The following is a 24,768-nucleotide window of genomic DNA, read 5'->3' on the forward strand; positions in this document are numbered from 1 at the left end:
TCCATTTATTCCATGTCATTTTGATTTATGATTTTTCAACAAAATTGGAGCAGTGGCATTACATGTTGTGATATAATGAAAGCCTAAGTTTCCCTCTTTTTACGTATGTTTCTCAAAATAATGAATATTATATATGGACCATAATATTGTTAATACAACAACAACAACAGTAACAACAACAACAACAAGCCTTTATCATACTAAGTGGGGTAGGCTACATGAACTCTTTTGAGTGTCTTATTTTCATTTAACTCTCATAAATTAAGATTATTTTTATACAACAAGCCTATGCCTTATTAGTTATACCTCTACCTTTTTTAACATATGTCAAATATAAAACATCCATTCTCCTAACTAAATCATGAGATGGCTGATGTTTAAAAACCATCTAAGAAGACTCTCTATAATCTTGTCTTCCACTGGTGCTAAACCAACCATTTCACGGATATATTCGTTTTGCATTGTCCTCTAAGTATAAAGCCACTCATCTACATAAGCATTTTCATCTCAACAAAACTTAACTTAGTTTTATTCTTTCTGCACCATAAAACATTGTAGTTCTCACGATAATCTTATAAAATTTTCCTTTAGTCTATGCGGTACTTTTCTATCACACAATAGGCCCATCACTTCAACCATCCAACTTGAATTCTACTAATAACATTCCCATCCATATCACCTTCACTTTGAACAATAGACCCAAGATATCTAAACTGTTCACTCCTTTTAATGATTTGATCACCTATTGGTACAACTCTGCCACTAGATCTACTACTACTAAAATTATATTCCATGTATTCAATTTTAAATCTACTCAAACGAAGGCATCTAGACTCAAATAGACCTCCATACTTTAGTTTTTTCTAAAGTCTTTCTCTAGATTTATTCACAAGAAAGATATCTTTTGCGAAAAGCATACACCATGGTACATCATTCTATAAATGTCCAGTAAGAACATCTACAACTAAAGCAAAAAGATATGGACTTAAAGCCGATCCCTGATCTAATCCAATTAAAATAGGAAAATACTTGGTCAATCTTCTTTTTGTTTGAACACAAGTTAATGACTTGAATATAAGTCATATCAACAACTTTCTTTTCTAGAACTTTTCAAAGAACTTCTCTTGGAACTTTATCGCAAGCTTTTTCTAAATCAGTAAAAATCATATATATATTCTCCTCACTCTCTCTCTGTACTTCTCCATCAAACCTCTCAATATATATATAGTTTCCATGGTAGACTTGCCCATCATAAATCCAAAATGACTATGAGAAATCTTTGTATCATATCTTAACCTATATTCAATTATTTTCTCCCATAATTTTAATGTATGACACATTAACTTAATTCCTCTATGATTTGCACACTCTTGTGCATCCCTTTATTCTTAAAAATGTGGACCAAAATATTCTTCCTCTATTTCTCAAGCATTTTTAGTTTTTAAAATAATATTAAAAAGTTTATTTAAACAAGAATTTCCTAAATCTCTTAAATATTTTTACTCTTCTATTGGGATAATATTTGGTCCCATTGATTTTTCATCTTTGATTTTCTTTAAAGCCTTCTCAACTTATTTGTACTTGTGCGAATATTAAAAAAATTATAATTAACGATATTAAGATCACTAAAGTAGAACGTATTTTTAAAAGCTTTATTTAAAAGTTCATCAAATATCTCACCCACTTATATTGAATATCTTCGTCTAAGAAAAGTAATTTTTGATTTTCATCTATAATACACTTGAATTAATGCTTTAGTTTTTTCTGTGTTTGACTTCTTTATACATATATATTTCGCTCTTTTTTGTACCTAATCTATTATAAAACTTGTTAAAAATAAAATTCTTAGCGTCATAAATAGTTCTCTTAGACTCCTTACAACCCACTTTATATTTTTCCCGATTTTCTAAATTTTTAAATTAATTTTTATAATGAAATTTTTAATATTTTGCTCATTATTATTCAATCATCAACTACTAAACTATTTCTTTTGATTCTCAAAGTACATTTTTCTCTACTTGTTTAATTGTGCTTGTTACTTTATCTCGCATAGATTTGACTTCTTCATGAACATTATAAATATTAAAATCTTAAAGTTTGCTCATAATTTTTTTTTGTCTTTTAAGATCCTTCATTAAATTCTATGACAATGTATCATTATATTTTGTATTTTTCAATTCTTCATCTTAAAATCTAAAATTAATAATCAATGTTGAGTATTTAAATTTTCAATTGAAATGACTTGTACAATTCTTACATTCTCTACAATATATTTTTTTCATAAAAAAATAATCAATTTGTATTTTATTAGATGTATTCTTATTAGTAATAATATGCTCTTCTCTTTTTTTTTAAATAAAATATTAACAATAAAAAAATCATAAGTTGAATCAAAATCTAATGTGATTATATATTTTTCATTAATCGCTCTAAAAACGTAGCCATCATGAATATTTTTAAAATATTCTTCCACTTTACAACCGTGTCAATTTAAATCTCCTCCACTAAAATTTTTTTCATCAAGAGGTATCTTTTGTATTAATTCTTCTTCTTCTAGGTCATTCCAAAAATAAAATTTTCTTTTGAACATATATCTAAATCTACTTGAGGAGCTCATAGCAAGGATTGATTTCACTAGTCAACTCTCCTAGTTTTAGAAAGAAGCTTCCTTTTCTAGGCTTTATGCTTCTTTTTTAAATTTATCTTGGAACAGTCGGCACAAGCTTTGGGAGATTTAATTAGAAGAAAAGACACACACTAAAGAAGGTGAATGGAAGCTCAATAGATTGAACATTGAGCCTAGAAGACAGAATATCTGTTCTTTTTAGCAACTTTTAATTCTTTATTGTAAATTGATATGAAATCTTGTAACAATGGTTAATTTCTTATAGGCTATACTTTAGGATGGCAATGTTCCCCTTAGTAACTTCTGCAAATTTTAGGAGATCATTAGAAAATAGAAGATGGGATAAATTGTGTGCGGATTTTCTAAAGCTTGAAACTTCTGATTAAAAATTGCTTTGTCAAAAAGATTAGATATATAATCAATGGTGATGTTAAAAGAATTGGAATAGAGGCAGTCTTCTTGACAGAATTAAAGCAATTGGATTAGAGGCAGTCTTTATTAATGGGTTCAAGAGTAGCTTAGATGAAATTTTGGTTGACAGAATTAAAAACCTCGGCAATGCTTAGTTTGATGTGCATATTAGAGGTGCTCGAACTAGTATTATTTTTTTTTTTGTGAACTCGTGCCCTGTAAGTAAGTTGTATTTAATTGCTCATTGGAATGAAGGTTGATTGGCATTAACTGACTGGTTTCCCCATTATTGGCTTCCATCTATTTACCAAAAGTAAATAGATGAATTTATATACACTATTAGATAGAGAAATGGGTATAAAATCTTAGGAGAGCACCAACAGTGTCTTTGGAATAATGTTTGTTAGTACTGTTTACTGCTTTGGAAATCTTTATTGAGCTTAAGAAGTGTTTTGTTCACAGCTATAAAGTTTGTGAAGGTAGGAGAATCCATGTAACCTGGAAGAATTTTAGTTTTGAACACTCAATCTTTGATGCTTTATAGGGGTTTGCTGTAAACATCACCTTTTTAAACTTACTTGAGAATTTTTTTGTCAATTCGTGAGCTTCAGTAAATTTCTGTTTTGAAGTGGTGGTAACATTGGTGTGTGTTGAAGAGTAGGATTACAAGGGGTATTTTGAAACTATTCTACAAAAACCTTTTTTTTTACCTTGGCTTGTAATTTTGATGCCATCCTGATTTATGATTTTTGAAGGAAACTAGCATTTCTGTCACCAAATTGAAGCCAATAAATTGTCTGAATTTTATTTGGTACTCTATTTATCCGCATAAATGAGACTTTTGGATTTAGCACAACTCTTCTTTTGGTTGATCAAGTCCATATCGAGAGGGCTTTTTCATCTTTGAAATCTTGCTTTTGTATGTTGATTTTTTTAAAAATATTTTTCTAGTTTTTTAGTTTTGCAAATTTATATCGACTCCAATTACTCAAAATTATCATATCAGATTTGAGTTTGTGGCCAAATGTAATTCATAGGAGCTCGATATGGTTTGATGTTCAAGTCCTTGCCTTCACAGCATCAAGAAAGTTTGGCTCCTCTGTCCCGCCGTTGAACACCTGAATCTTTTGTCCATTTTTTCTCAGTTTTAGTAACTACAATTAGGGAGTAATGATGGACCTTTGAAGACAGGAAATGCGCCTCAGTTTCTTTTCACTCATGTTAGACTAAGTGAATCAGCTCCCAATTGAAGCGATATTATCAAGGGCAGCGGCAATTAGATTGTAATCAAACTGGTGTATATGCTTTTTAAAAGGCAGGTAACCGCCAACTTTGTCCTCCTGGCAACCGATGAAGTTGCCCACCATGATTCATGAATTGAAAAAAAAAGGCCATTTACGTGCATACCACACAATTCTTATGTATTTACATATCTAACGCATAATCATATCTAATGCATAAAACGGAGCTTATTTTTGTTGTTGTTGTAACACATAATCATTCACTTTTACATGAAATTCACAAATTTTTAACATCACTAAAAAATATCACAATAACCGTCTTTTTAAAAGTGAAATACACATTTTTATGCATAAGTTTATGACACCAATGTGTTAAAAGTGTAAATATTAAATTTTGGGTATCAGATATATAAATACATAAGAATTTTGTGTTATGTATGTAAACATCCCAAAAAAAATTTCCTTCATTTTCAATGAGATGCCTGTCAAAGTTTTGAGAAAAATAGGCTGAATATTGAATATGCTCAATTCCAAATAGACTCAATATCTTTTCCCTTTGCTTTCATTCCATTAAATAATAATCTTACAATCTATTTCATGTACAAAATAAAATGCATAATCTATTTTAGGTAACTTAATAATACATATTTCTAATCTAAATATTCCGCTAAAGGGAAATAAATCAGAATAAAGATATTAGAAATAAGGAAGTTTTTAATTATAGAAAATTCTTAATTTAGCTGTCTGATTTCCATCTTTTCTGATTGACATCCCTCTCAAATTGATCTGACTGATCAGGAAGCATCAATTTGCCAACAAGAAGCTGATAATATTGTCAGAACAAAAAATCCTTAAGTTGTTGAAGCCGATAGTGCTGAAGATTGTGATTGCCGAAGCCTGAGAGTGCTGAATCCTCAGAGCGTCAAAGCCGGAGAGTGCCGAAACTCGAGAGTGCCGAATCCTGAGAGGTCGTAGCCGGAGAGTGCCGAAGCCCGAGAGGCCGAAGCCTGAGAATGCCGAAGCCCGAAGTCGAAGCAGATGAAGCGAAGCGTAAGCAGTCGAAGATGTTGTAGAAGTAGCGAAGGCTAGTGAAGCCGATGATGACGTTTGGATGAAACCGAAGTGGATAAAGCGAGGAAACAGTCGAACAAGCGAAGCAATCGAAGACGAACGATTCCGAAGGCTAGCAGACAAAGCAGTCGAATGATGGCGCCGCGATACACGAACTGGCCTTTTTACATGTCTTCTATGACGACGAAGAGCTTGAAGAATCTGATGAGGAGCAGGTTGCCTCTCTAGTTTGGATGGCTGATGAACATCTTTGATCTGAGCAAGAGAGGGTTGAGGATGTAGATGTTTGGTCCGGCTCACAAGACTCCAACTTGATATTTAGCTCACTGCTAATAGGGCAACCACTGCAGGGATTGCATGTCGCCCAAAGGATATTGCTTCCAGTATCAATCTGAACATAAAACTCCTTTGCAGGATTGCCAAGCATCACACGAGTAAAATATATTCCTACGGTGAAGGGATTCCACGACCCTTGAACAGGGAAATCAACGCCGTAACTCGGTGGGGCTGCACTCTGTAGTTTTCTTCGATGCTTGAACTGATCCCTTGCCCTCAACACCTCCATCGGAGCCCTCGTTGGAATCCCCTTTTCCAATACCATCGCACTTGAGACCAATCATTCCACACCACCGCTCGAATAAAAACTAGAACCGCGATCACCGCTCCGGCGAAAACTCCATTAACCGCGGGCGGCACCATCTCTCTCCTCTCTCGACAGGAATCCACGAATCCACAAAGAAAGGGAACAAAAGAAAGGGAACAAAGAGCAAGAACTTTGCTCCGAGCTCCCTCTCAATCAAGAAGTTATATAAGGTACTCCATGGTTAGAGAGAGAAAGTGAGAAATATTGAAGGAAGACGAAGACGGAGTCTTCTTTGTTTGTCGTTTAGTAGGGTGGAACTTGACGTGGGGGCTGAGGAGGAAGGAACAGTAGGGAAGGGATGTTGAAGCCGTATATCTCTGTCAGCGACAACATTGTAGGAAGTGCTACAGAGAGTGAACTTGGAAGATGCGATCAATATACGACTTCTCGAAGGAGCAGAAAGCCACAACGGTGAAAGGCGGAGGCTGGGAAGGGATGTTGCAGTGACCGACGGCTAGGGAATCTTTCTGATCCGCAAATCAGGACAACCTCACTTCCCGCAAGATGGTGGCGGGAATGGAGTCTCGACGGTCCTCACGATTATTGGTGGTTAGGACAAAAATTTGGCTCTGATACCATGTCAAAGTTTTGAGAAAAATAGGCTGAGTATTGAATAGGCTCAATGTCTTTTCCCTTTGCTTTCTTTCCATTAAATAATAATCTTATAATCTATTTTAGGTACAAAATAAAGTGCATAATCTATTATAATCTATTTTAGGTAACTTAAACTTAATAATTCATATTTCTAATCTAAATATTCAACTAAAAGGGAAATAAATCAGAATAAAGATATTGAAAATAATGAAGTTTTTAATTATAGAAAATACTTAATTTAGCTACCTGATTTCCATCATTCCTGATTGACAATGCCTTAATCTTACTTTTGTCAGCATATTTGCTGGAAACAATTATTTCATCAAGAGGCATCATTGCAGTGGATATCTTATTCAGGTTTGAAAATAACTACAATTTTAACAGCGTTGTGAACCCATTCAATCATGGTACTACCAGCACAAAAGTCAGAATTATTAAGAATCCTTTCATCTTCACAGATCTTGTATTTTCAAGTAAATACTTAAAGAAGTGTACTTATTTCAAAGGGCTTTGAAATAAGTAGGGGCAGTTTTTATTCATAGAGGAGTTGTTCTTGTCCATGGAGGGACTATTAACAGTCATGGAAGAAATGATGAGGATCTTAGGGTTCTACACAAACCATTCGCCTCCTACCATGGGTTCGAGTGACAGCGTCTGGAGCGGACTCCAACGACAACAAACTAAAGAGATTGCAAGGCATTTGGGTTACACACATGGCAGATGTGGGATTGTGGAATCAAACGACGATGTCTGGAGTGGACTCGAGCAGCAACAACCGAAGGGGATCAAGAGGGCTAAAACGAGTGGAATCATGTGAAACGAGCTGGTAGTGTGACATTCAAGTTTGGAGAAGACCGATTTAGAGGAATTTGGCTGAGAGGGATTGCACGACATCAGGAGGGCTGAAGCTAACGACATCAAGAGAAACATGACGGTGGCGTACGATTCGAGGTTAGAGAAGATCAATCCGAATGATTTCGGCTTAGAAGGGATGCATACAACCATGCTAGAGTCTTTTGTTGAGGCAACCATGACAATCTTCTGGGCGGAAGCTGACTTAGGAGCCTATGGGGATGGTTGAGCTGATTATGAGGCGAGCCAGATTTATGGAGGAAGGGAACCTGACCATCGCTTCCTGGGTGGAACGAACTTCGGTTGAGGAAGTTGGGGAGGAGGCTTTTGCATGAAGAAGCCGAAGATGTCGATATTTGAAGGAGAGGATGCTCATGGTTGGGTTTATCGTGTTGAGAGAATTTGAAACTAGTCCTACAACTCTTACAATAGTTTGTAAAATTTTTTCAATTGCCATGCGGATTGGCTCCTCAAAGCGAACATGAGCATGCGATAACCCGTAGGAGAGGTTTATCTCATCTGTGTGTGCCCATACCGCTACCCTCAGCTGTAGGAGGGCGAGATTGAGAGATTAATCTGAAAGATGTTAGAGGCAGGGATCATACAACCTATGGTGAGCCCCTTCTCTAGCTTGGTCTTTCGAGTGAAGAAGGATGGGAGCTGAAATTTCTGTGTTGATTGTTGGGCAGTGGATAAGAAAATTCTACATAACACTATTCCAATGATTGATGAGCTTCTGGACAAGTTGTTTAGGGATACAATATTTTCCAAGATTGATTTGAAGTCAGAATTCCTTCTATTCGGATATGACCATCATATGTGCACAAGACTATTTTTCAAGCTCATGAGGTTCACTATGAATTTTGTTTGTCATTCGGGCTCATCAATGCTCCGACTATATTTGAATCATTGATGAACAAGGTGTTTCAACCTTTTCTATAGAAGCTTGCGTTGGTGTTGTTTGATGATATCTTAGCGTACAACTGTTCCTTGGAAGGTCACATTGATCACTTGAAGATGTTGACGATACTTGATGAGCACCAGATCCACACTAGCTTGGAAGAAGTGTTGCCAAGCAAAGTGTCACGACCAGGCCTGTGTCGTGACTAAAGTGGTAACGAAAAATTTGTTTTACACTGTCCGACCGTTTCTTTACGCCTTGGTTAATTCCAAGTTCTGGGCTGGGTTGTGACATGAAAGTGGAGTACTTAAGACTTGTTGGCTACAGGGGTGTCGGCAGATCAATCGAAGGTGGCAGTTATACTGAATTGGCCATTATCTAAGACCTTGAAGGGCTTGAGAGGATTTCTGGGACTTACAGGATACTATTGGTAGTTCGTGAAGTGTTTCAACTTGATTGCGTGGTCGTTGACGGATCAATTGAAGAAAAATAACTTTCAGTTGGGAAAGCGACAACCTAGGCTTTTGAGTAGTTAAAGAAGGCTATGATGCATGTATCAGTGATGGTGTTTCCTAACTTCAAATAACCCTTCATTGTAGAGACAGATGCTTCACGCTAAGTGTTAGACACCTTTCTCATGCAGTGTCAACGACCAATTGCTTATTTCAGTCAAGTGCTGGCTGTGAGAGAGCCAAACTCAAGTCAGTTTATGAGTGCAAGCTTATGATATTTGTGCTTGTTATTCAAAAATGACAATATTAGTTATTGTGGAAGCATTGTCTAGTACAAAGGGATCAACACAACTTTAAATTTTCATTAGAAAAACATATGATAATTGAGGGAAATCAGAGATGGTTGACTAAGCTATTACAGTATGATTTTTGATATTCAGTCGTCTGGGATTAAAGAATAAAGCTATTGATTCCTTATACTGACAGTTGGAGGAATCTCAATTGTTGGCATTGTCAGTCTCTTTGGTTTTAGATTGAGAGGTTCCGAGGAAATAGAGTGAGGCAGATGAGGAATTGGGCAAGATCTAGTCGGCTTTATTGAATGGAGAGAATAGCTATCTCGGTTATTCATTGAACGAGCAACATTTACTTTATTAGAGATGCTATGTTTTATCCAGAAATTCAAAACCCATACCAAAGTTGTTACATGAGTTTCACAGTGGCACTATCAGGAGGCATTTAGGCATGCTTAAATCAAATTAGAGGATAGAGGCAAAATTGTATTTGGTGGGAATAAGAAAATATGTAGAGGACATGATCTCAAGGTGTGATGCTTGCCAACGATACATGTACATGATGTTAGTGCCAAGGGGGTTGTTACAACATCTAGCATTACCGAAGGAGGTATGGGAGGAGGTGAAGATGGATTTCATTGAAGGCTTATCCTGGTTAGATTAAGGGTCATCTTAGTGGTGATGGACCGATTGTGCAAGTACGCTCACTCTATCCTTCTATGTCATCCTTCAATGCTGTTTCTATTCCCATTGTTTTTATACGAGAGGTTTTGCATTTGTATGTGATTCTATAATTTATAGTGCTAGATCGAGATAAAATCTTCTTTAAGTTATTTTTGGAGTGACCTTTTTAGAATGCAAAAGACCGTATTGAAGAAAAATATAGCATACCACCCACTGACTGATGGACATTCCGAAGTTATTAATCGAAGCGTGGACACCTATTTGCGTTGCTTTGTATCCAACACACCAAATCAGTGGGCGAAATGACTAACTTGATTAGAGTACTGGTGCAATACTTCTTATCATATAACTTCTCAGATCACTCCTTTTAAAATCTTGTATGATTGCGATACACCCTATTTTGTGCATTATTGACATAGTATTATGTTGGTGTCTCTGATGAATCATTACTCAAAAGAGAAGGACAAGGTGTTGGCGAAATTGAATGAATATTTATTGAAGCCAACAGTTTATGAAGAAACAAGTCGACATACATCAAACGGATGTGTAGTTTGTTGTTTAGGAGACAGAGTTTATCCAAAACTTCGACCCTATCACTTGGAAGACATTGGCAATATGCAAGAATGAAAATCTCTCCACACTACTGTGGTCCTTATAAACTCACTGAGTGCATTGGTGGGTCGACTTGTCATTTAAAATAATGGCTTTTGTTGGGACTCCATCTAATGTTTCACGTATCACAACTAAGACGTTTTATTGGTTGGAATGTGCTCTTTTTTAGGAGTAATGACGGTAAAAAAAATTAATGATTTAGAGAAGAAATTGGAGAAAGAGGTAGGGTAACATAAATCCATCATAGGATAAATGTTTTTCTCCATTAAAAACTGATTCGAGAACTTGGAGGAAATGATAAGGAGACTTATAAAGTTGCAATCCAAGACTCCATCGTGAGTTTAGTTTGCAAACCCTAACTAATGGTTGACCGTAGATTGATTAGCTAAATTGAAAGGGAATGGGATTGGAAGAGAGGAATACGAGGAGGAAAACATCCACTATCAAGAGCCTCCTTTAAGGGCTCCATTTGGGTTGGGGGGGGGGGGGGGGGGGGGTGGATTAGAGATTTTCGATGGAGACAATTGGGTTGAATCATGGATAAGGGGTTATGCAAGGGGTATGAATATGCTTGAAGGAGGGAGTTTTACCCTCAATACGTGGGTTAAAACAGTGGAGGGAGAAGAAGTTGGGGTGGAGATGCAAGAGTTAGGAAGTTGAATATATCGATCTTCAAGGGGGAAGACACATATGAGTGGGTGTATAGGGTGGAGTGATATTTTGTGGTGAATGGGCTAAATGGGGAGGAGAACCTCTTGGCGGTAGGGTTATGTTTGAAGGGGAAAGCTCGAACATGATTTCAATGGAGGAAGGCTACATTCCTGATCCACTCATGCGAGGAATTTAAAGATTGCTAGTTAGAACGTTTTTAAGTCATTCAGGAAAGAGGACTATACGGACTATTCTTTGCATTGAATCGGGAAGAGACTGTCATAGAGAATATGAAGATTCAAGCTACGTTAGGGACAACTGAAGGGATCGCTGAAGCAGTATTCGAGGGGAATTTCATGAGTCTAAAACCTGACATACGTGCACCACCTCTACTTGAGATCATGGGGATTGGGGGAGATGATGGAGCTAGCCCAACTAGTGAAGGATAAGAACCAGATAGAGAAGACCAACAAAAGCAACACTATGAGAGAATTACACAAGAGTACTTTGACGACCACAACACCGAGGGCCCGTACAATATCATTTCAGGGGGGGCGCTGAAGGAGAAGAATTGGTGGTCTATCCAGTGGTCAATTTCATGTACCTTACAAAAACAAAGATTCAGGAGAAGCGAGCAAAGATGTTATATTTTCTGTGTGATAAAAAGTTTGTCTCAGGGCAGATGTTGCAGGTTCTCACAGTGTGTGGCAAGGAAACAAGGGAGTTTGATTTTTCATGATCCGACCCGATGTTTGAAATTAACCACAGTGGGAATAGACAGTCGGACGGTAGAATTAAGTTTTATATTTTTTTGACTTCTATCACTAACACTTTAATGTTGAAATATTCATTGAAAGAGCTATTAAAGAATGCAAATTAAATTATAAGTCAAAGTCTTACCTTTCTGATTGCTGACCAGGCATTCTGTACACATTGGCTGCTCTATTATTCATTTTACTTAAAATTTTAAACTTGAAAAGTTAGTAAAACATCATAGTGAGTTGTTTAAAATAACTCGGTGGAGGAATCATACTTCTAAAATTCGGAAACTTGAGGAAAAGTAAGCAATATATATGCTGATCTCTACTAATCTATTAGAGAAAATCTTATAATAATTTATAATATAAGTACTTGGTTTTGCTCATGGAAGAAATATAGAGTTTTTATATGCATTCACTTTTATATTACTTTTCAAGGTGTAATTTTTTAAGTTTTAGTAAACATTATATTCTTAACTTTCACATTCTTCTTAGGAGCACCGTCAAAAGATAAACGAATATATCCCTGACTGCTATTATCCCAATGTTACAAGAGTTTGTGATCTAATTTATGCAATTGTATGAGATGGATCAGTGTCTACTTACCTCCAACTGACATTCTCCTATCAGCATAACGACTAATGATCTAAACATCATAATTGTGACATAAGAGGTGAACTCTTCTTAGCATGCACATACAAATATTCATATATACATTATTCTATTTTTTCATATCATATATTTTTTTAATAAAATTATTTACGTTTATCTACTGATGAATATATGCAATATTACTAAATCTATAAATCATGTAATAAAGTGATATATGACTTATATTGAAATCTACACATCATGTAGTCATAAAATCTCTTTTTAAGAATATTATAATGCAACTGTTTATACGTAATTGCTAATATACATGTGCTATACAAAACAATATGAAGAGTTAATTTAAATCTAAGTCTCAATGATATATAACGTAAAGTATAAAAAATGAAATTAAAAATTATATATAAAAATTAAAAAAATATTACTGTATTTTAGAAACATAATTTCTCACTTAAATCTTTAACCTTTTTACTTTTATTAATCTTCCAACTCAATAACTTGAACTTGCTAAAATTTAATACTGTGGCTTGTTCTTCTTGTTATTGGATCCAAATATTCTCCCATTTAAGATTTATGACATTATTATGCAATAAAACTTATATTAATATTTAATTCAGTATTTATTTGACTATAAATAATTTTCAATTAAACACTTACTTTTAATCCATTCACAACTTTTTTTTCTCCCTTCAATTTGAATGTTCCTCAATTTAAGATTTTCATATTTGTATTGATTCAGTTCAGACCACTTCACTGGCACGAAGTCTCCTTCCTTTCTCAGTGCTACTTGACTTGCTCTATTACAATCATCAATCTTTATTCATAAAGGTCAATATAACCTACGAGCATTTCATTAAATAGTTAGATAAGTTATAATAAAAATCATATATTTCCTTTATCTTTTGGAATCTGTTAAATTAATTCAGCGATTTTTGTAGATGGAAGAAATAACAAGTTTTAAAAAGTTGGGCTCTTAATGTTGTACTAATTATTGAATTTGTGGTGGCCATGCGTTCTTGTTTGATTTCTTTTCTTTTTGTGGTCATTCTGCGTTGTATGGAAATGCCCATGATTCGGTCATTAGCTTGATTGAGATTTTTATACTCATTTAGGTGGTGTCAAGTTGTTCTCTGGGTAGTAATGATTGTCTTACGTTTTTTTTTTCAAATCAGAAGTATTTATTTGGAAAAAGTACGCAACTTGATAACAATGATATAAAAATGAGAAAAATAATATGCAACGAAAATATTATGAAAAAAATATAAGAGAGTTGAAGTGATTTTGTGAGATTCACTTTCATCGATAATTATAGAAAATATGTTTTTACTAGCCTAGGGACATACAAGATCTTGATGTTTGCTCATTGAAATATTTTTCTCACTAATTTTCGTTAGTATTGTGCCATCTCCCACTTTCTCTTATTCTCTCCAACCTTAGCACAATTTTTTTTGCTTCTTTCTTCTAACAATAGAGGGAAGCTTGCTTACTTCTATGTTTGATCATCTTGCCATTTACTTACCTCTATGAAAATCATTATTTTTCTCTTGAGAAGGCTTCTGACATCCAACAGTACTCCGGTCTTTGAATTTTTAGCACCCATTAGAGAAATGCCTCTGTTTGACTTTGACCAAGTAAACTACTAATATTTGATCACTTTATTAGCCATTTCGATCTCAAATTCTGTACCTAACTAATGAAGGAGAAAATGCGCGATATCTGGAAACTATTTATTTGGGTCCTTTTAAAGGGCCATATGTGGTGTATACAGGATTGGGTGTCAATAGGATCTTGAGTTTGGTAGTAAACTTGAAAATCAATGCTAGATTTACTCCAATGCTTATTCAAGGTTTTCTTTTATATAAAACGACTTCAAAATCAAATTTCCACGAGAGGAGGATTGGGAACTTGAGGTCCAAACATTTTCATTTGACAGCCATTTCAATTATTGATAATGGGTTCACTAGGATTTTGTAATGCTATAGTCCATCATTGCAATCTTTATCACAACCTTTACTGTGCTGTCATGTTGCTTCTTGATTGTGATATACTTTTTTCCATTTAATGTCTGTCTGCTCTTTGAAGGCTTTCATTTGATTGAAATTTTATTTTGCTTTACACCACTACAATCACCTACAATAGATTTAAAAATTACTTACATTGTTCTAATATTTGATATCATGTACATGATATCATTTATTCTTTCACGTGCTATTATCATTGCACCCTTGATCATCATCCAAGTGTTAGTATAGAAGGTTGAAATGCAACCTTCTTCATCTAACTACCCAGTTAAGACATATTTCCTTCAAGGTAGGGATGTGCCTCTTATTATAAAACTCCGACTTGGTTCCATTATTGGTCTTAATTTTCTTGAAAGGTGTGTATTTTGCATAAAAATAAAATCAAAATATATAAAAAGAGCTATAAAAGCTATACAAAAGATGCAGTGTGGTTGACATCAACCTCCATCACACTCAAAAAGTGGGATCACAAGCGTGGGCATCTTAAACAAAAGACCTATCCAAAGCATGACGAGAACAACAATAGGTAGTCGTGTTACTTTCTCTATGAGAAAAGAGAAAAAAAAAGAACCTGTTTAACATCTGTAAGAAATGCAAGATAACCACCATTTTGAGGCTGTGGCCGCCGCCTCTCCCTTCTCATACCTTCACGGTAACAGTTGATGACATTTGCATTATCGCCTTCAACAATGATACTCTTGGTCTTGATTTCCACATCACCAATTCTAGTGATGTTCAGATGTTTTTCACCCACAATATAAACCTTTCTACATTCTCTTTAGAACTAACCATCCACATTTAAGGTTTCACGTAATCGACCTTTTCACTTGCAACATTTATGGATTCCTTCATCTATTTCGAACTATTTTCACTATTTCTCTATGGATCGTCTCTTTTCATATGGCTAACCTTGCACATTGTCAGCATACAATACACTGACCTTTTTAATTTGCTCTTATGTTGAGATTCGATTAGTTTCGCTGTTCGCTCTGCGAGCACTTCCGCCCTACTATAGATTCAGAGCACTAAAGGAACCTTCACTTGATTCATGTTTCCTTATCACTTCACTCGAGATTTCCCATATCATTTAGCTTCATAGGCCTGCATGTACTATTGCAGCTATCATGTTTCGAAGCCAACTTTCTAGTAGAGTGATGATATGCAGCTCAATGCATGAATTCCAACATCGAAGTTGATGTCAATAATTTTGATATCAACTTTCTAGTAGAGCTAGAAAGTTGATATCAATAATTTCGAAGCCAACTTTCTAGTAGAGCTAGGTTGCGAACAACAAGAATCGAGCGACCACCTGGGTGCCGCAACTCGCAATTGGGATCCCCTGGGCGATTTCGGTAAGCATGAATCTCTCTCTTTCGTTGTTTTAGGCTTTCATTTCTTTCCTCACCCTTCCGTTATGAAGTTTGCCTTATTTTTCGGGTTCTCGTTTCTTGTAGTCGTCGGAGGGACCGTTGTTTGTGCTGGAAGAGTCGTAATTGGTTTTGTGAACTTCTAAAAATATTTTAGCACGAATTCAGAGAGAAGCACAGTTTGAGGTGATAGGAAGGAGAGAAAAATTAGTATTTTCAGGGACCAAATTTATACTGAACAACCCTTTTGAAGTATCTTTAATGCTTGTTTTGGGTTATTGCACGCTATGAGCCGAAATATGAATTCTTATGATGTCTACGTTTTCTAGGTTGTGTATACAAGACACGGGCTCGAGACGAGCATATAGAAACTCGACATTGGGCTGCTCAGTCTAGTTAGGTGAAATAATATTGTGCTAATTTAAGAAAAATAATCATGTATAGGTTTGCATATGATTTCTAGTTCGACATAAAAGCATTTAGATTTCATACATATTTTAGATGATTACATGCTTAAAATGTATGAAAGCAAGTGGATGTATTTAACTATACATATGATGCTATGCTATATTATGCTATATTATAGTTATTCATTTATGATTCATACATATTATGTCATACTATGATATAGTGCAGATATTCATTTATGATTCATTTATGTATATGAAATATCCATGAATGTATGCTACAAGTATTTTGCTATAAGAAATGCGATGAGTGATGTATGAGTAGACTATTACATGCAGGGATATATTCCTGACTTCTGATATTTATATGAGAACTTAACTCTGAGAACCGTTGGATTAGACTGTGATAGAACGTTAAGGAACTGTGGGTATTAGGGGGACTGTCAATAACTACTATGTTGGGGGAAATCCAACTTTTATCGATGGTTTATGACTTTTGGGGCAGGGTGATGACCATTCTGAAAGAACATGTAAATAGTCGAACCCTAGATATTAAACAAATGACATTACTATGACATGACCTCTATGAAATGAATGAACATGCTTTTATTATGCTTATGATTTCATAGTTACGACATATATTATATTGTAATCTTGATTTTTTGTACCTGCTTTTTTATGCTAGCATGTACAGTTTTCTACAAGTATGCACATTATTTCTTTTTCATATGTAAAATCTTATATTAACCCAGATTATTTATTGAGCTTGTTGTTTGCTTATTCTTTGTTGTTGCCTTTGAGGCTACTCAGGTGCCGCAACTTGCAATTGGAAGCTCCGGGGCGATTTCGGTAAACACGAATCCCTCTCTTTCGTTGTTTTAGGCTTTAATTTCCTTCTCACCCTTCGGTTTTGAAGTTTGCCTCATTTTTCGTGCTTTTCTCGTTTCCAGTAGTCGTCAGAGGCATCGAGTTTGTGTTGGAAGTGTCGTAATTGGTTTTGTGAACTTCTAAAAATATTTTAACACGAATTCAGAGAGAAGTATGGTTTGAGGTGATTGAAGGAGAGAGAAGTTGATGTTGTCTGGAGAGCAAATTTATGCCGAATAGTCGTTTTGAGGCATGTTTTGGCCTTTAATGCTTGTTTTCGGTTATTGCACACTATGAGCCGAAATTTTATGAATTCCTATGATGTCTATGTTTTCCAGGTCGTGTATATGAGGCGGCAAGCTCGAGACGAGCGTATAAAAACTCGTTGTAGGGCTGCTTAGTTTAGTCGAGTGAAATAATCTTGTGGTAATTTAAGAAAAATAATATTCTATAAGTTTGCATATGAGTTTTAGTTCGATATAAAAACATTTAGACTTCATGTATATTGTAGATGATTACTTGCTTAAAATGTGAATGCGAGAAGACGTCTTTTACTATACATATGATGCTATATTATACTATGATATATTGCAGATATTCATTTATGATTCATACATGTTATGTTATACTGTGATATAGTGCAGATATTCATTTATGATTCATACATGTATATGAATTAACTATGAATGTATGCTACAATTATTATGTTATATGAAATGTGATGAGTAATGTATGAGTAGACTATTACATGAAGGGATGTATTTCCAACTCCTGATATTTATACGTGGACGAAACTCTGGGAACCGTGAGTATCAAAGGGACTGTAGATAACTGCTATATTGGGGGGAGCTCAATCTTTATCGATGGTTGGAGCTCAATCTTTATCGATGGTTTATATGATTTTTGGGGTAGAGTGACGACCCATTATAAAATAACATGAAAATAGTTGAACCCTAGATATTAAAAAAGTGACATTACTATGATATGACCTCTATGCAATGAATCAACATGATTTTTATTATACTTATGTTCATGCTTAGGACCTACATATTACGTTGTAGTCTTGATTTATGTATCTTTTTTTATACTAGCATGTTATGCTCTGTGTGTAGATATGTACAATTTTCTACGAGGATACACGTTGCTTCTTTTTCATGTGTAAATTCTTTTATTAGCCCGGATTATCTCTCTGAGCTTGTTTGCTTATTCTTCATTGTTGCCTTTGAGGTATGGGCAACGAGCTCTATGGCGAGTATTCAGGTGTGTTTTTGTATAGCTTTTGCATGTAGTTTTGACAATTTTGTTCATAAGTTTTGGGTAAGTATTTTATTGTTATGGATTTAGCAACTCTATATAGTTTTTTTGTTTTGGATGATTTAATTTCCATGCTTCCAAATATGTAATTAAAATGCAATGTATCGCGTATATTGTGGTGAACCAGTTAGACTAATTCATCACCAACTGGATCTTGATTATAAAGTCGGGACGAGTGTTGGTGAGAGTTAGTCTGATCAATTTGCCAGCCTCCATCGAACCTCAGCCGACCCCTAAAAAAGGGGGGACCTATTGGGGGTGACATAATTTATTCACTGTTGAGGTTTTTCATATATGTTTCATGAAACTTTCTTCATGCTTGTTGAGGTGCGCTCATATAACATTGTTGAATTCAACTTTCTTTGTTCATGTTTATCATATAAATCCTAATGTTTATTTGTTCTAGAGATCCCTGTCTTATTTTGTTTATATTTATTTGTTTTAACTCAAGTAAAGTGTATTAAAGATGAAAGTAAAAAAAACACTTTTCTTAGAAAAATATATTCAACATATGTGGGTGAGTTATTTTGATATACTTTTTAATGAAGTTTCTACTATTGAAGCCATACATTTATTTTTTTAATCAATTTGGATTTATGCCAGGCAGTTCTACCATGGAAGCTATACATTTATTGAGAGGTTTGATGGAGAAGTTCAGAGACAATAAGGAGGATCTACATTTAATTTTTATTAATTTTAAAAAAAAAAACTTACGATAAGATTCCAAGAGATATCCTTTGGAGAGTTTTTGAGAAGAAAGGTGTTGATATGACTTATTTATTCAAGTCATTAAAGATATGTATACTAGAGCTGTTACTTGTTCGAACTGATGGAGGATTGACCAATTATTTTTCTATTTCTGATGGATTATATCAGGGATCGGCTTTAAGCCCATATTTTTTGTTTTAGTTATGGACGGTCTTACTGGACATTTACAGGAGGATGTACCTTGGTGTATGTTTTTTGCTGATGATATCCTTCTCGTGGATAAGACGAAAGAAAAACCCAGGAAAAACTTGAATTATGGAGGTCTACATTGGAGTCTAAGCCTTTATTTAAGTAGAACTAAAACTAAATACATGGAATGTAATTTTAGTGGTAGTAGCTCTAGTGACAAAAGTGTAACTTTGGGTGACTTTGTAGCTCTAGTGACAAAAGTGTAACTTTGGGTGATCAAATTATTAAAAGGTGTGAATTACTTAGTTATCTCGGGTCTGGGTGACAAAGCGATGGTGATATAGATGGGGTTGTTAATAGTAGAATTCAAGTTGGTTGGTTGAAGTGGAGGAATGCTTCAAGCCTTTTGCGTGATAAAAAAGGTATCACTTAAACTGAAAGGATGAAAGGAAAATTTTATAAGAGGACCTGCAATGCTCTATGGCGCTGAATGTTGGCCTTTAAAAGAGAAGCATAATAATAATTTAAAAGAGATACTAAGTTAAGTGTTTAGTGTTTCTGAGATGAGAATGATTTGGTGGATGAGTGGCTTTACACTTAGAGACAAAATGCGAAATGAATATATCCGTGGTAGGGTTGGTGTAGCTCTAGTGAAGCTCTAGTGACAGACATAATTAGAGAGAGTCGTCATAGATGGTTTTGTTACATTAAGCGTCGCCCATCTGATGATCCGAATAGGAGAGTCGATGTTTTAGATTCGACTTATGTTAAGAAAGGCAGAGGTAGACATCGAAAGACTTGGTCTAGACTTGGTCTTATTGTATAAAAAATGATCTTAATTTATTAGAACTAAATAATTATTAGAACTAAATATAAAAATATAACACTAAATAGAACACAATGGAGAAAAAGGATTCATGTAGCCGACCCCACATAGTGGGATTAAGACTTTGTGGTTGTTGTTGTTGTTGTTGTTGCTTTAACGCAAAGATTGTATTTGCAGATCTACCGTATATTGTTATCTTCAATTTACACCTTTCAATACCCGAATTTCTTTTCCTCAAATTGATCTATCTTAATCTCTTATATTCATGTGACATTGCTTTCTTTTTTTCTTGCAAACTAAGAAACTATGTCAGCTTTCAATTGTTGGGGAAACATGCATGTAAACAACGCCACTCATCAGACTAAGAAATATAATCTTCTAGAACATGAAGAAAATAACACAGGAGTGTGTATGCGTTTTAATGAGATTCATCAATATCCACAAACTCAAAGGGATAAATATCCAATATTTTAGAAACAAATACATGATAAAAATATTTTTTATATTTCATCTCAATATTATTCTTCTCTTTCTATCTCCTTCTTATATTTTCTCTTCAAACGTGAGCAAAATTTCTTGATGGATTATTCTCAACGAAGTTATAGAAAAGCCTATTGCTTCTTATATTGGATCACTTTACTGTTCACTAGCATCTGTGATAATTGTTAATTTTGCCTTGAAAAGGCATTCAACTTTCACTATTATCTTTGGCTTTTCATTAGTTGTTGCAGGTCATCTAACCAAAACATTCCTTTATGTGACACCTACCAAGATAGTTACCAATCTGGTAATACTTTACTGGTTATTTCTCCATCCTTTGCCTCCATGCATTGCTGAGTGAAGGAAACAAAGTGATACCTTCCAAGCATTGATTTATTTTCTTCTTATAGAAATAATATGCATTGGTAAGTATGGAGGATTTTACATGAATGTGACTTAAGTTTGGTAGCCATCAATTCTGAAGATTAAAATCATATTGTCCAAATCGTCTCTAAGATTTTCATGGATTTACAATAACTTTGAAATCCAAATTGTATGAGAAAAAAAAATGATAAGAAATTGAGTTCCACGCATCTTAGCAATATAAATTCCAAATATTTGGGTTCTTACTCCTATAAACTTCATATAATATGTTAAAAAAGAAGAAAACTATTCACTGATTTTGCGCCCAGTTTGATTTCAAGACCCAATTTTTTTAGAGCTAATTAATAGAAAGATATTGGAAGTCACGTGAGCTCAAGCTCAAAATTTACCAGTCTTAGTGGCGTTAGTTTGTTTTGCCTGTTGGTTTAGTTGACAGTTTAAGAAGTCCAGTTTAAAGAGCACAATCAAATGAATTTTTTACTTATAACTTATATGGATACTTTTGCATTCTATTGGTATGCAATTTTTTATTTGCAGAGATGTGGGCTTCAAAAGCTGATCTATCTCGTTGAAGGTGATCTGAGTGCACTGGAAGCTGCTGAAAGCATTAAAACAGCGTAAATATTATATTTTATTTTTGTTCTTTATTGATATGTTTTCATGCCATCGAAGGTTGCCTCTATTTCAATTTTTATCTTCATTTTTTAATTTGCTGTTTGAAAGTTTGAAGTTCACCGTCATTACAACTATCCGGGTTCTGCAGCAATCAGAAAATTGTCTATCTAAAAGCTGATTTTGTTCTATTTGATCTTCTCATATTTGTCAATAGAGCTTTTATAATTGGATTATTAATAAAATGTTGATAAAGCTTTTATAAATGCTTCAAATGACTTTATATTTTTTTCTTTTTGTTTTACTTAATGAGCTTTTCAGAGCTTATTTATTTTTCATTATTTAAATGACGAGTGTGTCACTAAAAGATAAAACTGCTACGCTGAAAATTATTGAAAAAAATTTTTATTGGAAAAAAATTTTTTTTAAAGAAGCTCAATGCATAAATAATGATTTCTATTAGCATATTGATTAAAAAAAAAACGATGTTAGCTGTGGATAAGATGCATATAGATAAAATTTTAGGCCTAAATGAGATACTGAGGTTTAGGGACTATGGGCGGTATCAAAGGGGTTTAATTAAGCAATTTTTTTGTTTTGATATATGAAGACAATGAGATTGCAAGTTATCGGATAACAAACATTTAATATCAATATTCTAAAACAAATGAGATTCTCTAAGTTACGATAATTAGTAGATATAGTGGAATCAAATTCATGAATCATATATCAAAGTTATGGGAAGAGTAGTCAAATACTTAAGAATTTTATTAGATTTGTAGAGCCAATTTGGTTCATGTTAATATGGAAAGTTCATAATTATGTTGATGTACACTAAACATTAAATGCGTATAATTTTTTATCAATTTTGAACTATATATATATAAGTGAGTATTAGTAGAATTATCTCATCGCATATTAAACATTAAATGAATATTATTTTTTCTTTTAGTTACTAAAGATATAAATGATGGAGGATTATATTCTAAATGGTTATGGAGTGAAAAATTTCAATTCTAATAGGATTACATCAAAGATCAACATCAACTTATTATTTTTTTACTTATTATGATGATGCTTACGAATGGTATTCAAAGTGTGGTGCATTGGTGCATGCTTTTCACAGATAACTTTAGATTGATGAGACATTTTATGTTAGAATCGAAAGATATTTAAAAGAGAGTGGGCCTAGAATTAGTAGAATAAATGTTGAGCATATGATTTGTTATTTTAGTATGTGTGATCTGAACAATTGTTTTCAATATTATTGCAAGATAAATTGATGTTATGATATGCTATCCTTCTAAGCATCTTTATATATATAATATATATATATATATGTATAATTTTATTTTTTTTCTTTTCGAAAACCCAAAGACTAATATATTAAATAGAAAGAAAGGTACAAATACAATGTGTGGGAGGGTCCAAGCATGGCACCCTGTCCACACGATAACCAGAAATAGTTCCAAAACGAGAAAATACAGAAAAGTACATGAGAAACGTAAAGAAAAAACCTAAAAGTGTTGAAATACGTAGTATCAAGTAGCTAGAGAGCGACCCAATTTGACCTTGCCTCTGCCTCTAGTTCTAAGGAAGAAGTCAACTAATAAATTGGTAAGATGGATGTCATTGCTAGTAGTAACCAATGTATCATCCAATAAGTTCCCGAGCTCGAGTCGGCCTCCATTCTTCTTCTTCCTCCTGGAATAGACCTGTCATTCCTTATCCGAACATTGACTCACCTGTTCAGTGGATTGGTCTAAAGTGTGTCGGACATGTGTAAGTTGTTGAACATTAGAAACGGCTACAATTTGATTAAAGGAGCACTCTCGTGTGTCTTGGCATGTAAGTGAACATTCTTCAATAACAGGGGGTGTTATAATCACAAATGAGTCTGTAGCTGTAGTATTGTGTTCTTCGTCAGGAACTGCGGTGTTGGAAAGAGGATCATGTTGCATCTTCTCAACAGGGATGATAGGTGGCTGATCCTTAGCGATATCCGACCTTAGATGAGGATGCAAACGATAGCAAATGGTAGAACTGTGACCAAACATACTGTAATGAGAGCAATAAGAATGGTGTGGTTTTATTTCAACCTTTTGCCAATACCCGTTATGAGTGGTTCCAATCTATGCCTTATCCGGAGTTGGTTGAGTGATATCCCTCTCAACTAATACACAAACCACAAAGAGTCTGGTGACAACAAACGTGAGACTATCAATCTTGAGATGTTTACCGTAAGCAATTGCTAAAGAGCAGAGAATTTCTAAGTTGAACAGATATAATTTTAACCCCGAAAGTTTTATCCAAACAGGAATGATAGAGGACTCCGCTTGTGGATCAAAATCAACAGTCGACTTCAGAATTTTCATATGACGGTTGTCGATCTTTATAACTTTTCGAGAAAAAATGTGAGTGTAATCGATATCATGAGATAACTAAATCAGTATTTTTCGACCGTCAAGTAGACCAATATTCCGACTACCCAACAGCTTTATAGCGTCAAATTCTTTTCGAATGATCTCAAGTTTTGGGTGACCATAAATAAATTTTCCCAATAGAGCAAAATGCCAAGAAGATGCGAGAGTATTGGTTTCAACTTCTGTGAGAATAAGAGCAGACTTGCCATTTTTTTCCAAGTCTTTTAATTAATGTGTGATCACTACCACCTCCAAGAGCCTCGTGGAAATATTGTGGAATATTGCAAGACTTACCTATATGAAAACCAGTCTCTGGACTTGAAAGAGGAGCACGTGTAAGAATTGGGAAGTTGCCGGAAAATACTGTGGCATATGAACGGATAGTGGATGCCATCTTCACCGACAAGATGGTGTCTGTGTGTCGGGCGGCAAAGCAACAATTGTCTGGAAAAGCGAAGTCGCGTCGTCAGGAAGATAGCGAAGACGCGTAGAAAGACGACTGCGAAGGGAGCGCCCTCGGCTATAGGAGAGACGCCTGCAAGTGAGATGTCATGCAGGACGCAAACCGCGACAGGATGAGGCGTTGTCAAACCGCGGGAGACATCGTCTATTAAGAGACGATGCAAGCGAGCGTCGACGACAAAGACGTCTGCTGCGAGCGAACGTCTCGAGAAAAGCTGTGAGGAAGTGAGAAACTGAGGAAATCACTGTCGGGAATCACCATCCAACGAAACCCTAGCAGAGTTCACCGCCACTGCCGACGCCATACATA

At 34.8% G+C, this 24,768-nt stretch overlaps 1 protein-coding gene across 4 annotated transcripts in view; it reads left to right on the plus strand.

The window, feature by feature from the left end:
* The window catches only part of LOC110018342 (crossover junction endonuclease MUS81), a 61,314-nt gene that overhangs the window by 27,337 nt on the left and 9,209 nt on the right, over nt 1-24,768 (plus strand). For 2 of the 4 annotated variants that reach the window (XM_020715623.1, XM_020715625.1), the window contains exons 12-13: nt 16,995-17,042; nt 21,499-21,578. In XM_020715623.1, coding sequence (XP_020571282.1) covers nt 16,995-17,042; nt 21,499-21,578 — 128 coding nt within the window. The remainder of the gene's footprint in view (nt 1-16,994; nt 17,043-21,498; nt 21,579-24,768) is intronic. The other 2 variants (XM_020715624.1, XM_020715626.1) reach the window with 2 other exon arrangements.

The sequence above is a fragment of the Phalaenopsis equestris genome, unplaced genomic scaffold, assembly GCF_001263595.1.
Source record: "Phalaenopsis equestris unplaced genomic scaffold, ASM126359v1 Scaffold000012, whole genome shotgun sequence".
Classification (NCBI taxonomy): domain Eukaryota; kingdom Viridiplantae; phylum Streptophyta; class Magnoliopsida; order Asparagales; family Orchidaceae; genus Phalaenopsis; species Phalaenopsis equestris.